This window comes from Lontra canadensis, unplaced genomic scaffold (genome assembly GCF_010015895.1).
Source record: "Lontra canadensis isolate GAN:19392208 unplaced genomic scaffold, GSC_riverotter_1.0 scaffold148, whole genome shotgun sequence".
NCBI lineage: Eukaryota > Metazoa > Chordata > Mammalia > Carnivora > Mustelidae > Lontra > Lontra canadensis.
In genome coordinates this window covers 341,331-356,120 of record NW_022631142.1, presented here as the reverse complement: position 1 = coordinate 356,120, position 14,790 = coordinate 341,331, and the positions used below count along the sequence as shown (strand labels likewise).

At 39.8% G+C, this 14,790-nt stretch overlaps 2 protein-coding genes across 13 annotated transcripts in view; one reads left to right on the top strand and one right to left on the bottom strand.

Moving 5' to 3' along the window:
• Nucleotides 1-4,963, top strand: part of TTC39A (tetratricopeptide repeat domain 39A) — a 48,556-nt gene extending 43,593 nt beyond the window's left edge. For 11 of the 12 annotated variants that reach the window (XM_032844144.1, XM_032844137.1, XM_032844136.1 and 8 more), the window contains exons 14-18: nt 74-194; nt 2,106-2,217; nt 2,603-2,717; nt 3,820-3,936; nt 4,514-4,637. In XM_032844144.1, coding sequence (XP_032700035.1) covers nt 74-194; nt 2,106-2,217; nt 2,603-2,717; nt 3,820-3,936; nt 4,514-4,637 — 589 coding nt within the window. Of the gene's footprint in view, nt 1-73; nt 195-2,105; nt 2,218-2,602; nt 2,718-3,819; nt 3,937-4,513 lie in introns of all 12 variants that reach the window. The other variant, XM_032844133.1, reaches the window with a different exon arrangement.
• A 6,546-nt stretch (nt 4,964-11,509) lies between these two features.
• Nucleotides 11,510-14,790, bottom strand: part of RNF11 (ring finger protein 11) — a 40,545-nt gene continuing 37,264 nt past the window's right edge. The window contains exon 3 of the mRNA XM_032844101.1: nt 11,510-13,754. Coding sequence (XP_032699992.1) covers nt 13,583-13,754 — 172 coding nt within the window. The 3' untranslated portion in view covers nt 11,510-13,582. The remainder of the gene's footprint in view (nt 13,755-14,790) is intronic.

The window sequence follows — 14,790 nt, the reverse complement described above, 5'->3', positions numbered from 1 at the left end:
AGCCAAGCAGAGGCTGGGCGGACTGGAAATTTCAGTCCTCTCTAGCTTTTTCTTCCCCTCATCTCTTTCACAGAGCAGTGCCTGGCCTAAAGCTCAAGATTGCTGGGAAATCTCTACCTACAGAGAAGTTTGCTATCCGGAAGTCCAGACGCTACCTCTCTCCCAAACCGATCTCGTTGCCAATCCCTGCTCTGGTGGGTAGGAGGGTCTAGACTGTCCCACTACTTGTTTGGGATTGTGGGGATTAGCTGAAAGCCAGAGATACTGCTAAAGCCAGGGGAAGTGGTTAGGGGAGAAAAACCTTCATGCCTCAGGGCCTGGAAAGGATTTCACAGTTTCCCTGGGACTGTGAGGGAAGCATACAAATAGGCCTGACCAGACCCTGCCTGAGGCAGTACTGGAATGGTGGGGGCAGGGAGACAGGTAAGCAGGCTTCAGCTGCCTTAAGGTGAAGGAGTAGGCCCACACCCCTGTGAGCAGGCTAGGGCATCACTCAGCTGTTTGTGTTCCCACCCATCCATTTCAGTTTTATCACAGGATTGTAATGGTTTACACTGTCCCCCTCACTGGACCAAGTCTCAGGCCTGGGACCATGTTATAGTCAACTCTGTAGTAAACAATAGCTGACAATGTTACTGAGTGCTGACTGTTCCTTACACCCATTGCCTCATTTGATCCTTACAACAACCCTGAGTATCAGATGCTGGTGGTATCCCCATTTTACAGAAGGGGAAAGGCCTACTAGATAAGTAGAAAGATAAAATTTCTAATACATAGGTAAGATATAAGTAGAAAGATAAAATAACTTATCTAGGTCACACAGCTAGTGAGTTGAAGAGTTAGAATTTAAACCTAGAATGGTTCTAGAGCCCAGATTCTGAACCACTGTTATGCTAATTCCACGCATGATTTTGACAGGCATCAACTTGAGAAGTTTCCAGCTTGTTAAGAGTCTTTGTTATTCAGATACTAAGGTGGCCAGAAAAGTGGAAAGGGAACTGCTTTTTTCTGGTCCTGGCTCCACTATTCACTAACAATGTGCTTGCCGTTGAATAGGGTTCCCCTTCCCTTAATGGAAAATTAGGAATGATAATTGTCCATTTCATATAGCAGTAATGGGAACTAGCTGATTAACTGTGTTAAATATTTTATGAATCAAAATCATATTTCCCAAACTATAATAATCTATAAAATGCTATTTATACCTAAAATAGTTTCTGTGATTAAATATATTTGGGAAAGACTGGCCTAAACAAGGTTTATACACCGTGGACATTTTGGAGCCTTTATATAATAATACATATAGGTAAGTTTCCAAGAATAAGCTTGAAGATGATTTTCCCCCTAACTTATTTGGCCACAGACCTCTTTTTTTTGAAGGAACATTTGCTAACTTGGGACCATATACACCATTTGAGGAATACTGGTTCTAATCTTAAATTCCCTCCCTATAACAAAGTAACAAGAACCAAAACAATAACATCTTTTTAAAACTTTTTGTATGCAAATCATCTTCATATCTATTGCCTAGATTCATAGTTTAGGAAATGCTAATGGAATGACTATAAATGAACATTTAATTTAGTATTCTGAGATTCCTGGCAGTTGAAGCAAAGAAAGGAATCAGTTTGTGTTGCATAGTTTTCATGATGGTAACTCAAGCCCAGTGCCTTGGGGTAAGAGAAACAGGGTGACAGTCTTAAGAGCTACTGGAAATCCTGAAGTGCTTAAATAAATATAGCTCTTCCAGTATGGGAGGTCCTGTCAGACTGGCAGGGAGGAGGACTTTCTGGAGAAAGTCCTGTGGATCACAGCCTGGTCCTCAAAGTTTGGGGAAAGAGTTTGGACACAGAGAGGTTGGGAGAGAGCATGATAACCACCCAAGGAGGCCATGAGCAGAGGAGTAGTTAAAAACTATGTACAGCTCCCTGCCATGACCCCTTCGAGCCCATAACTTCATAGGCTGGGCTGAAATTTGTCATAAAAGATTAGAGATAGAAGGGCCTTTAGTGATCCTCTGATCTGAGCTGCCCATTTTACACCTGGGGAAACTGAGGCCCCACTGGGGAGGAAACCTTTGGACTGACTTGCTCCCCTGCCTTCAGGAAATGATGTACATTTGGAATGGCTACGCTGTGATTGGGAAGCAGCCGGAACTCACAGACGGGATACTTGGGATTATCACCAAGGCTGAAGAGATGCTGGAAAAGGGTCCAGGTGACTAATCCCGGCCCTTGAACCTGCCAGGCTGAGTCAGATCATAGGTCTTTATAGTTAAAGGTTCCTGCTACTAAAAATGTCCTTCCTTCCTTCTCTACCACAGTTAACAGTCCTTTGGCTTTCTAAGACTGAGCTTCAGTGGCAGCTTCTCCAAGCTGTCCCTTGGCCCCAGTTAGGGTCAAAGTCTCCTCTGGGCTCTCCCTTCAAGTCAATCCTGATCTCACTACATTGTCACTGTCTCGGTATCTGTCCTTCCCAGATGTGAGCTTCCTGAAGACAGTGACCATGTGTGTGTTACCTCTCTATCCCCAGGGTCCAGCAGAGTAGGGACTCCATGACTAACTCTTACAGAAATAAGCCTGTCTTCTTCCCTTATTCTTAGAGAATGAGTACTCAGTGGATGATGAGTGCTTGGTGAAGCTGCTGAAAGGCCTCTGTCTGAAATACCTGGGCCGTGTCCAGGAAGCTGAGGAGAATTTCAGGAGCATCTCTTCCAAGTAAGTGCCTCTGCAGCTGCTCCCACTCCAGGTGGCCTTCTGCTGGGCCCATGTCTCCTGGGCAGAATTGGCAGGTTCTCTCCTTTCTCACATGCGCTCCATAGCTTGACCCTAGCCTGCCCACATTCACTACACTTGTACCAGTGTCTGTTCTGTGCCAGGATCCTTGCTGGGCACAGATCATTCAGACCTCATTCCCTGGGGCCATCAGATTGCCAACTACAGGAGTCCATCCACGCTGAAGTTTCAGGTGAATAGTGCCTCCTCGAGTTTGTAATTCAGTTCCACCCTTGAGGAGCACAACTGTTACAGACAGCTATAGGCAACACAATCTGGTATGATCAGGGCTGTGTTACAGGAAAAGTAGGGAGGACAGCAGGTGCTCTTGAGGAGGGACTTGAACATAATGCAAGATACCAAGAAAGGCTTTCCAGGGATGCCATTTTAACTGGGAAGTTTATCAGGCAGAGAAAGGAAAGCAGGAGTTTTAAGTGGAGTAGGTTGAACATGTACAAATGCCCAGACACAGGAAAAAGACCTAAGGTTGGGGTTAGAGTGATTAGGTCTTTTCCTCCCTGGATGAAGTTATAGAAGAAAAGGTTACAGATGAAATCAGGGGGGCTAGACTGAAAAGGGCCTGGATGTTTTGCTTACAAGGCTGAACTTTATCTTGTAGACAGAAAAGATCAGGAAGGATATTGAGCAGGGCAGATTTAGGTTTTAAAAGAGTATCTCTGGGGCAGCATGGAGGGTGGGTCAGAAGGGCCAGTCTAGGGACAGTCGACTTTCTAATTTAGTAAAACATTTAACCTGGACAAAGGGGGTTGGGGACAGAGGTGGGCATGGGGTAAGGACATAGGATGAACCATAAATTGTCAGGGAACTGGGGCCCTAGGTGCAGAAGACTGGAAGGCTCTCCTGTGGATCAGAAGCCTTTCTTTCTATGGCTATGTAGTGGGAGCCTTCCCCAACTAGGATTCATTATCTGGAAACCCCATCTGAAGGCATGGATTAGATCCTCCCACTCGGGGATGGCTCGGGAAGACTCTGAAGAATATCTCAAGGGCAGAGACTGTAAGCCATGTCCTTCTCTGTCCCATAGTGAAAAGAAGATTAAATATGACCACTACTTGATCCCAAACGCCCTGCTGGAGCTGGCCCTACTGTTCATGGAGCAAGGCAGAAACGAAGAGGCTGTCAAACTCTTGGAAACTGCCAAGTAAGGCGTGGTTAGCGTGGTCTGTCCTTTATGCCCCCCGCCCCACCCCCCCACCACCCGGAGCTCAGATCACCTTGGCTTGGGGGGGAAGGAGCACAGGCAGCAGAGAGGGAGCATGCATGCTGGTAAAGACATTAGGGCAGTCCAGAGGCTGGACCTGTGTCCCTGGGAACCCAATTCTCCCCTGGTATAGGGAGGCTTCTTCAATTTGCCAGTAAGGACTGGAATCCCAGAAACAGGGAGTGAATTACCCAGGGTCATACCACAAGCTAACTACTGGCCTGGTAGGAAGACCTGGGTCTCCTGCCTTCTAGCCCCATGGATTTATTTCTTAAAATCATTCCCGAAAGCTTGGTGACTCAACAGGAGTAAGAGTGGGTCCACAGGGTACAATACCAAGGTGAGGGGCTACACAGCCTTTCTGTTTCTCTCTACTGGACAAGGCCCAACTCTTTCTTTGGACAGAGTTTTAAGCATCTGAAAATCTTCCTTGGCCTGGTAGTTTCTTACAGTTCAGATCGAAGGAAAAGCACTCCTTAGAGCAGCTTTATATGCCTGATTCTCTGGTCTTTTCCAGGCAAAACTACAAGAATTACTCCATGGAGTCAAGGACACATTTTAGAATCCAGGCAGCCATACTCCAAGCCAAGTCTTCTCTAGAAAATGGCAACAGATCCATGGTCTCATCAGTGTCCTTGTAGTTTTACGCAGCACTCCCAGGCTGGAAGACAGAGACAGCTGGACAGAGCTCCTGGAAACATTTCAAAAAGATCCCCTCCCCCTGCCCTACCTTTGGGGTCCACCGGTGCTCCAGGGATGGCATGACATAGGTATCCATGCAGAAGGGAAGCTGGCATTTTCACCAGTGTGGCCAAGGGCCTTTACCAAGGACAGAGCAGGTAGAGCCCTCTGCCTGCCCTATTACACATACGGGTACTTGTTTTTCACTGTGATGTTTAAGAGAATGTATGAACAGTTTACATTTTCCTTAGAAATATATTAATGGGATCACAGTTGGCTAAAAAAACAAACACCACCACCTGTAAATCTTTGTTTTAACCCACACTGGTCTGGAGGTAAACCTATTTATGATACTTTTCAAAATTCAGCAATGTCTCCACTTCCAGGGCCAGAAGGGCCATCAGGGCTTCTGAGGGTTGGATGTAGAGGTTGCACACTGACACCCACTACCTTACTTCTTAACCTTCATTTCCACTCCCTTAGTCACTATCCAATTTAAAACAAAATTGAATGGAAATTACTTCACTAAAAAGACATGTGAGTTCTTCCATAGGAAAAAGAAAAAAGTCAATCTGCTGGTAAGGAATGGGAGTTGCTGAGGCCTCACAGAAGGGGGGCTGTGTGGCCCTTTCTGTGCCAACGTCAAGAAGTTTGTGGGGGAAGGTTCTCAGACACCAGTCCACATCCTCACTGTATGCCACACTAAAACTAGGAATAATTTACAAAACAAGATTCTTTTGTACTTCACTATGAGGTACATTTTATTTACTGACAGCATTTTTCTTAGAATGGTTATTCCTGGCCTGTTGTGTATGTTTTAGATTTTTCATTTAAGAGAAAGGAGATATTTAAGTAATAAAATATATACTTAAGAGATCATGCAACATCTATTTCAGTAAAATGTGTTGCTTGAATTCTTGGGCAAGGCAGAAAGTCTGATCAGAAGCCATATGGCCCAGGTATGTTTTATTTAGACAACATGATGCCTTAAATGTTTTTAAAGTAAGTTAACATTTAAAATGGGGAGATTTCACAAATAAATCTGGTTTCTGGACTCTTATTTAAGAAGAAAATCTAATCTGGCGACATTGGGCTCATCCCTTTAAGACAATAAGGCAACAATCAGTTGGAGCTGGGTAGCTACTCTAAACACTTACATTACCCTTCTGTCCCTAAAAGCATCTGAATTTCCAAACTCTGGGACTGTTACAGTGAAAACTCAAGTTCAGTGGCCAGACACCAAGCTTACCATTCACAGCCTAATGACAGCATACTATTTCCCTGAAGGAAAAAAATCATGTACATAGTAAATATGCATCTGTGAAATGTGACTCCTAAAATACATGAATGCAATTTCTGTAAGGAAAGAACCACAAACAACTTTTCCAATCTTCCAGCATTGCTGGATTTTTAGCAAACTTCTGAATTTGTCATGGGCTGGGTAGATTAATCTATTAACATTTTCAACTAGCTCTCTGTGAAGTCACAGGTTTTAAGTAAAGCAATATTCTCATTAGGAAAACAAAGCAGGAAACCCTCAATCAAGATCCTCTTTTGCACTTAGGGCATAAATGCTATTAAAAATTTTTCTCATTTTATTAGACTACACCTAAGAATGCTCTCTACCAACAGCAAGCCCTCTATATGCTTGCTCTCTAAAGCCTGGATTCTGGGAGACCAGCCTCTTTGTAGGTTGTTGGGCAGGACAGGGTGAGAGGAATGACTAGAACCAGGCTGCTGAATAAGGGTGGCCTTCTGTGGTTCCTTCACATATTGGAAAGCTAATACCTACTGCTGTATTAAAAAAAAACAAAAACACACAAAAAAAAACAGCACACAGGATATACCAAGCACAGCTTGCAAAATTGCAGTTAGCAAAAAATTTTTCTTTAAACATTCATTATAGGCACTTTTATTTTTTAAAAAATTTATGCCAGGATGGTTTCCTTGTCAATGTTATTACTGATTTCCTGCTGGGCTTCATTAATTAGCCGATGTCACCTTACCTCTATCTTGTCACAGCTACAGTCTGGCTGGTAAGAGCAATCAGTGGGTTTTGTCTCCTTTATCCCCCCTGAAGCTTGAGATAGTCTATTAAAAACATGTTTGTGAAATTGGGTGAAAATGTCAGGTGTCTAACATCATATCCTTGTGTGGAAGCATTGAAGGTGAAAATTATGTCTTGGGCTTCTTGTTCTATCTTCTTTTAGCCATTTCTGGCTGTTAATTCTCTTAATAGTACAGAGCTTTCCAGCACATATGCCCTGGAGAGGCAACTATCAGGTGGAGAATTCTGGCCTAGAAGTAAGGAGACCTGAATTTGTAGTCCCTGCTTTATTACTAATTTTCATAGTAACCTTGGGGAAGTTATGGACCCGCTCAAAAAATTAGTAATTTGCACTAGATTAAGGCTATTTCCTGCTGTCAGTGGTTCTGATTCTGACTCTGGTCAATTATATTTTTGGATTTTCATATCCAAAATAAGACAAGAAACAGACACCTCCCTACATTTTGCCAAAGCCTTATATACCTAAGCAACTCAACCAGAAATTATAGGCTTTCTCAATCAAAGGCCTCTATAGTAGCCTAGCACACTTGGAGAGCAAATCATCTTCATTTGGATAAAGTCTAAAACCCCATTACACAGAGGAACTCCACCATAAGGAAGTAGCAACTGTGTAACATGATCTAAACAGAACCTCAACAAAGGAAAGTCTACCTCTGCCTCTCACTGGTCACAGGCCCTTAGACTCACAGGGTGGCTGCCGGCAGTGTGCTGGTCCCTATCAGCTCTCCCATGTGTTGGCAGGATTCCCTAATCCTTATCTCTCTCTCAAGTCAGAATGGGAGTGTTTCCAAGACAGCTTTCGTCATTCACAGCAAAAAGTCATAACCTGACACCAAAGCCAGGACCCTCAAAGGCCAATGCCAACAGAAGACTTGGCTGAGGCCCAGGTGGAAGAGTTCCAGCAACTGAAGAACAGCACCAGGAGGTTTTCAGAAAGCCTCAGCCTGCTGAGTGCTTGAATCATGGAGAAAAAGAAACCCAGAGGGGCTTTTCTCTGGAGCTACTCCCAAGTTTATTTCTTCTAAGATGATGTGGACTAGACAGTCTTTTCCTTTGCTTCAAATTTAAAGCCTAACAGTGAGCCTTTCAACAACTGTTTCCTTACGTCTTTAGCACCATCAAACGAATTCACTAGTAAATGAGAGGTGCTTAGATTCTGAAAACCAAGAAAAATGGGAACTTCTCATACATACAATCTTAGATGCAGCTTTCTAAGGTTGGAAAATGACTTTTTTTTTTTTTTTTTTTGCTTTGGTTAGCATGAGCTCTTTTGAAATCTAGTGCAAAGTTCATCACGGCCCAACAGATTAAGTCCGTAAACAAGGAACCTCATTTTGGGGCTTGAAAAATCCATTTCTAAATGAGGAATGTATGAATTGCTTCTAGTATATAAAGCCTACTGTAAAGTGACAAAATATAACAGAGCCCTTCCTTTGGGAAGACAATTACTAAAGATTGCTCTGGACTTCTAAAAGCTGACAGAGTTTAATCAGCTACATCACAGCTAACACCTCACATATAAATGGACTGGGTTTTATTTTTCCTCACATCATTAGCAAATCATTCAGAACACCAGATACTACATGCTGTGGGTGGAAAAACAGCTAATATTAAGTGCTCACTATTTACCTCTTGCTAGTCTAAGCACTTTACATGTATGTGATTCTCATAACTATATGAAGTAGGGACTATTACAGATGAGAAAACTGAGACACAGGTTAAATAACTTGCCTAAGATCACAAAGATATGCAGCAGAAAGTTTTTAAGCCAGGCAGCTGAATTCTAAACCCCATGCTTTGCTGAACTACTTTTCAAACTGTAAAATTATCAGTTTAATGTTGGATCTGACTTATATTGACCTCTGGGCCACTATTAAGGACGGAAAAGGTACTGGCTAATGGCTCAAACACCAGAAATCCTTTGCTTCGAACACATGGAGCATTCTGTCTGTGTGGCATGGTTCTAGAATTGGCAGAGTGTAGCCTATTTCCATACCTCTAGAATGGACCAGTGCTGGAGGCGAATCTCAATGTCTTTGATAGCATAATCCAGTCTTCCCAATTCACACAATGTTTAAGACTTGGTTCTGGATCCTAAATGACAAAGTGAACTATTATGAGGCCTCCCTGAGAAAAGCTGGGCTCATTTTTGCAAAGCCAACAAATCTTACAAGCATTCAGAGTTCACCCATAGGACCAGACTCTTGAGGCAAACCCTCAGTTACCTTTTTCAACTTCTTTTTCTCATGGACAAGAAATCTGGAGCCTATAAACACTGATGTTATAGAAGGGGTCCAAACCATACAGGTGCCACTCCTCCTTTGATCCCAATCAGTTTTAGATGCTTAAAGTCTATACCTTATTGATAATGCTGCTTCATTCATAGGCAGAGAAAAGTAAACTTTCTATGGAGGCATCCAAAGATGACTAAATCTTCCAGTGGACAGTAGCTCTTCTCAAGGAAAAAAAAACGTGAAGGAGTGTTAGTATCTTTCCTAAAGTTGCCTTGAAAACTTTATGAAAACAGTAAATGGTTTTAGTCTGTCAGCAACATAAATCAGATGGATCCAGCTGTTGTCCTGAGCCAATGCCTGTTGCTCAGAGTGATAAAGCAAACAAGAACAATGTGGATAATTAAAACATGCAGATAAATCCAAATCCTTTTTGTACAGTTTTGCTGAAGCCCCTAACAAAAATTTTATGGATCAGGAAATGGGTTGAAGAGGGACTTGTGGATTTTCTGTTTCCAAGCTAAAGAGTAAGGAAATAGCAAAAGGTAAAATGGAAAAGCAAAGTCTGGATATTTGTATCTGGACAATCAACCTCTGAATAATCAGTGAGCACTCAGTCATGCAGTTATTTTTTTAAACAACCACTATATGATTTATAGAAGGACTGGGTAGAATTAAGTGGGCTAATCATTTTTTGTGGGATGTTTTTAGACCCACAGGCTCTCAGAAAACAAATTACAAAGTATATTTAAGTTAATATTGCCAAAATACATGTGCCTCACACAATTTATTAACATCTGTATGTCATTTTAATATAAACCTTAATGTGTTGTAATGTAACTCCTAGGAGCTTAAAAAAGAGGTTCTTTTTCTCTAGTAAAAATAATTCTTAATGTACAGAGCTAAATAAATAGCCCACTTAACGTTCCTTCAGTACCTAAAATTAACTTGCTATATCTTTCAAACCACTCAGAAAAAGTACTATTTTAAAATGTTTATATTATACAATCAAACATTTATAGTTACTCCATTAAATCCTTATATTTCACTTGAATTACCACATGAAAGCCATAAATCTGAATTGTGAGCATTAAATCACTGCCTAACCATAGGCAAATACATGTTTTCACCTACAGAACTGAGAAAAAAAATTTTTCAGAGACCATTTTTAATGGCTCTCAGGAAATTCTCATTTAATAGTAGTAGGTCAATCAGTAATTACATTCAATGCAACAATGAAAATTTAATAGTTGGACATTTTTACTCTATACTTTATTTAACAAGCATTTATTAATAAGCACCTAGGTTTTGTGTACATCTTGAAGGGAAAAAATGTATTTAAATACATGAATGGGTAAATCCAGTCTTTAAACAGGCAGGCTAGCCTAGTACTTATGGATTCATTTCTGAAGGGAGCAGGAACACAGCCTTCATGATTAGAAAAGGCATGAAATTTATGGAAATGAAACCTCAGTGGCCAAATATTTAGGAACTGAGACTTGGAAGAAATTAGAAGGAATTCAACTAAGTCCCCAAAGGGTTAATATAACACAGTCAGGAAGAACAGCTCAGGATGCTGATGGCTCTTAAGCCCATGCTTCCCATGATGGAGACATTCTGAACAGCCTGTGTCTTAGGGGAAGTGTAGCTGAGTGTAAGATTAGTGCAGGGGAGCTGTAAAGAGGGTACAGAAGGAGGGATTTTAAACTATCTTCTCTGACTTTCTCCCATCCAGGAAAAGAGTAGATGATTTTTACATTCAGTAAGTAAATTTAAAAGTACTTGAAATACTAACCAATCCAACTTTTCTGATGTCCACTAATTTCAAAATTAAAGGCTTACAAAATTAGTTGAGGTTACTACAGTGGCTGCAAGTATCATCAGTTGGCTCTAGAAACTGCTAGGCAATGCCTTTAAGCAGGGGTAACCACCCAACTGCCTACATTTTGGAATCCTGTCGAAGAAACTTACCTTCTTTATTGTTTACCATTTTAGTCTCAAGGAGTATAAGCAGGTCTGCTTTTGACTACTGTCACTCCTTTTGTAAAATGCATGCTTCCTTATGATGAAGCTTTGTATGAAAAGAATGTTAACACAATGCTCACTGTATTCTATAAAATCATACTGGCTTATATTACACAGGGGACACCAGTAGTAGGGGGAATGTTCTCCTGGTTTAAGAAATTCCCTATAAAGAACACTCAGAGAATGGAAAAAGTTTTTGTGAACCAAAGTATTTCAACTTGTTGGGTTTACACTTAAAAGATTCTTTTACTATTTCCTGGTCAGGCTTTTCATATATTTCAAATCCTACAGCCAACCTTGAACACATCTTGCCCAAATCTAAAAGTTGCACCTATAATTTAGCTTCAGAAAATTTGAAGCTATCAAGCTTCTAAATTTATGATTAGATGGTATTAAATACCACACCATAAAAAAATCTTCCCAAAAAGTTTACAGAACTAGAGATTAAATTTATACATTGTTTAAAATTTGGGGAATATTCTTATGTAATCAACTCTAACTGTAGCCCTTTATAACTGTATTATAACTTTATTTAATTTAGTAAAAGCCAAAATTGATAGTTCTTAACATGGTGTATGGAAATCAAAATTAAAGAATACAAAGTACCTTAAAATTTTTTTTCAGCTCAATACTAGTTCCTTCAATATTACTGCCAAACTCCTGCAAAAAAAGCCTTGCAATAAAGACTAACAGCAACATAAGATGATTTTTTTTTAAAGTTCACTTACCAATTTTAACAATCTAGAAAAAAGGAAAGTCTGATAATAATACTTGATGATACAGACATCATGTATAAGTAGAAAACACAAGGATAAAAAAAATTATCACCGAAAATATTGCACAACTTCAGGTTTTCCTCCAAATTTGCTTTATGTAATTGGGTGGATATAAATTAATGAACAAAAACTTAAGCAAGATACATGTAACAATTTAACAGAACCTGATAATCTAATTTTTCAATTTTCTCAAATTCATCTTTAAGTCCTTCCGTCATGGGGCTCATAAGAAAATTAACCAACATATGGATACTACATTCTAATGTCAACTCTTTAAGAAGTACTTATGGCATACTTAATTCCTCTAAAATGCAATTATGAAGAACCCTCAAGATACTTGTGTTTTGTATGTAGAAAAGTGTTAGAGTCAAATATTCAACTCAATATAAAATAAGAAACATTTCTGGTTTGTTAGATTGAGATTGCTTCTCCTTTTGCTACTGAATGATTCTTAGTTGTAATATCACTGAGCTGAACAAATAAGTCACCTTTGAGTACATAAGGAAAAATAAACACATGCTAAATGGATAAAACATTACAAACTACATCGTTACTAGACCATCTCTACCTCTAACACTTCAGAAGCTTAGAGATTTAGAGTGCTCTTACATTAACTGCAAGAAAAAGGAGAAATTCCCTCTTTGAGATCACAACTATGAAGTCATGTGGTTATACAAATTCTGCATTTGTGTGCAAAACATGAAATATGTTTATCTTAATTCTCCCTGCTTACTTGTCAGTCAGCCAGCAGGACTTTCCTTTCCAAGAAACAGAGACTGAGATGTGTTTTATGTAACTTCAATAACCTCAGCACTACAATAAGAGATGCAGTATCCTTTTGCTATGGTTCAAGACAGTAAGGGAAGGAGGTCACAAGAATAAATCAAAACTATTACAACTGAGCAACTTTTCTCAGTTTCACCATGGTGCCACTTTCATTTTACATAAGCATGGTGGCATAATTCGAGCTCAATAAATCAGAAATCTTAATATTTAAAATTTACCTTGACTTTTAATTACCATATTAACAATCAAAATAATTAGATAAAACACATAGGAAAGGGTAATATTAAACCCCACTTTACTAGAGTTGGTTTCTTGACGTTAACTCAGTTTTTTTAGAAAAGGGATAGTGCATCTCAGTTTGCTTACAAGCTAGGAGATCACTTTGAATTCTGCATTTCCTAACTGCAAACAGATATAGCACTTACAACAGGTTATAAATAAACTGGTTTTCAAGCATAGAGCCAGCCCCAACGATAATACACTATTTAAAAAGACCTAAGGCAATGAATTCCATTTCCAATGGAAAAAAAGAACTGTGCAAACAAGCTTAAAACTACTTTTTTTGTGCCAGTGTTATAAAATGTAGCTTTTAATAAAACCTTGACCCAAATGCCAGCAACTTCAGAAAAGAATTTGGGTGGGGGGAAAAAGAGAGTTATTTCATTTAGGAAAAACAACCACTATCTTTTTCCTAATCTTCAACACACACAATTGAAACATATACAGCTGCTGTAACACTTTACACAATTCCTATGTACTGGAGCATAACAAGATCTAAATACAATTATATTTTTAAACACTGGGTCAAGGCTTTACATAAAAATACCATCCTACTTTTCCCCCTAAATTTCTAAAATATCACGTATTTTTTTCCCCCAACATCTGCAGCCATTCGGGAATTTTTAGGAAACTTTTGTGCATGATCTTAATTCCTAATCCCTGGCTCTTTGGGCTCAGTGACAAAAGATCAAAACCACCAAATATGATGGTTCACTTGAAGTCAGACCAGAGACCCTGGCTCAATTAGTCTCGTAGGACGAAAGCAGTGCTGCATCAACCGGCTCCATGCAAGAGGGGCACGTGAAGGATCTCATCAACCAGTCATCTATACAGTCCAGGTGATAGATGTGCATGCACGGCAGAAATCGAATCGGGTCCCCATAAACAAAGTCCATCATACAGATAACACACCTGTTGGGGGTGAGGGAGAGAAATCAGAAAACATTTTTAGAGAAGTGATCTATCTAGAATACTCTTTAAAATCCCATTACAAAGACTGTGTTCATCTGAACAGATGAAAATGGCTTGCCTGTCATCCTACCAAAGCATGCAAACTGATTTTTTTCTAAGGAGCATTAATCCAACAATCTCTTATTTTGGTCCCCTGGAAATCTGCACAATTTTGACAGCTATCAACAGAGCAAAGAGAAATGGACTGACCACCTGGGGATCAAGTCCATTCCTAGAACTGTACTTACAAAACAGCGACATATTATAGAAGACACCTGAAGAAGAATGTGATGCTTCAGGTGGGAAGCCATCAGATTAAATTCATGTGAACTCAGTTTTTGGTGTAAGCCCAGGAGTAAGATAGTTTTCATTTTAATAACTATATGTAAAAACCACCACTAATTTCAGTCTACTTACTGGGATGCTATACCTAAAGATCTCTTTATTAACCCTAGTTTCAAGTTCACGGAATTCTACAGGTTTAAGAAGTAACCCAATGACATAGTATTTCAGAAGTCAGTATTCAGGACAAGTTATTATCTTATGTACTAACACTAAATGGTGCTATGGCTCAAATAGCCAAGCATCAACATAGTAAATTAGATTATGTCTTTGTTGGCAAGACCATTCTCAACCTAATGTCCTCATTAGGAATTCTCAGACAATGAGCTCTTAGGACAAAAACTTCCCAAAAGTAAAATATCATATTCAACTCACCTGTCTTAGTTAAATTATTCCTCAAATTAAAAATAGATATAAGATTTTCCTCATCACTAAAACTCCTTTATTTTAATAGCTGCATAATCTACCAGAGTACTCCTATGCCAAAATCTACTTAACCTAGTTCTACTCTAAATAAAACCATGGTGAATATCTTGTGTATAAAGCTCCAGGAGTTGGAGTGAGATACACATTTTAGGACAGATCTCTGTCTCAAAGGGTACAGACCTGAGAAGGTCCTTGACATATTGCCAAATTGCTTTCCCAAGGCCACCAG